A 1,272-nucleotide genomic window follows, 5' to 3' on the forward strand; every position below is an offset into this window, starting at 1 on the left:
CTCGCTGCCAGAGAGGGGAGCGAATGTGGTGCTGGCCACCCCCACCAAAGCCAGCCCCCCAAATTGCCTGGGTGGTCCCTAAGGCATCTCCCAACTGCCCCACGTGGGGTGGTGGACGGGAGTGGGTGTGGGTCTCCCAACAGGTGCTACCTTTCCATGGCAGGGCGGGCACGGTGCCCCCAGGGCTGACAGAGGACCAGCTTTGGCGGGCAAAGTACATCTACGACTCGGCTTTCCATCCCGACACGGGCGAGAAGATGATCCTCATCGGGCGCATGTCTGCCCAGGTTCCCATGAACATGACTATCACTGGTTGCATGTTGACCTTCTACAGGTACCTGTCCCCTCCACACCCCAGGGCAAGGAGGGCACCCGAGGCAGGGGATTCCCCCCTACCTGGGCACCCTCTTGGGGCCCTGCGGTGAGGAGGAGATGGGTGCCTCGACCCCACAAGGCCCTAGAAGCATGAGTCACAGCCTCCAGTGCCATCACCACCCTGCTCTCTCTGGTAGGACCACGCCGGCCGTGCTGTTTTGGCAGTGGGTCAACCAGTCCTTCAATGCCATCGTCAACTACACCAACCGCAGTGGGGATGCACCCATCACCCCCAGGTAAACATCCACCTGACCAGGTCCTCAGGGCGTCTCAAAATGGTGGAGGGATGAGGTGGGACAATGGGGACCTGGCACAGCCAGAGATGGACACTAGTGGGACTGCTGTCCCCTCCTTCTGGGAGGTGGTGGGATGGGGGGACCCTGGCTCATCAGTGTCACCTCCTGCTCTTATAGCCAGCTGGGGACAGCCTATGTGAGCGCAACCACGGGGGCAGTTGTCACAGCGCTGGGGCTCAAATCTCTCACCAAGGTAAGGTGGCCCTTGGCCATCACCTGGACCCTCCCTGTGGGGTCTCGCTGAACTCTGAGCTGAGCAGGGGATTCACCCCGTCGACTGGGGCAGGAGAGAAAATGGGGGAAAGGGGTTTCCTGGGGGCACCCACATAAGGCAGCCCCGTTCTGCAGCAATGGCTCTGGAGATGGCCTGTCCCTTTGGCCCTGCTCCATCCCCAGCTGGATCTCTCCATGCTTCTTTCACCCCTTGGCCTCTCTCCACGGCTCGAGGGACCATGGGATCCGCCAGACCCTCTAGGCTGTGCAGCTTTCACCAGCTGGGAGCTGCAAGGGAGGAGAGAATGGTTTTGCCTGGTGGGGCTGGAACACCCTAGGGTTTTTCAGGGGACCAGTGGCAGACCTGGGAACAGCAAGCTCTGTCCCC

The 1,272-nt window shown here is 61.6% G+C and overlaps 1 protein-coding gene across 1 annotated transcript in view; it reads left to right on the plus strand.

Annotated features, from left to right (window-relative positions):
• Window positions 1-163: 163 nt before the first annotated feature.
• LOC104277708 (sideroflexin-1-like) overlaps window positions 164-1,272 on the plus strand; it is a gene marked incomplete at its 5' end in the record, with an annotated part of 3,016 nt that continues 1,907 nt past the window's right edge. Inside the window, 3 exons of the mRNA XM_009874433.1 lie at window positions 164-334; window positions 513-611; window positions 789-864. Of these exons, the coding sequence (XP_009872735.1) occupies window positions 164-334; window positions 513-611; window positions 789-864 (346 nt within the window). The remainder of the gene's footprint in view (window positions 335-512; window positions 612-788; window positions 865-1,272) is intronic.

The sequence above is a fragment of the Apaloderma vittatum genome, unplaced genomic scaffold (genome assembly GCF_000703405.1).
Source record: "Apaloderma vittatum isolate BGI_N311 unplaced genomic scaffold, ASM70340v1 scaffold25958, whole genome shotgun sequence".
Classification (NCBI taxonomy): domain Eukaryota; kingdom Metazoa; phylum Chordata; class Aves; order Trogoniformes; family Trogonidae; genus Apaloderma; species Apaloderma vittatum.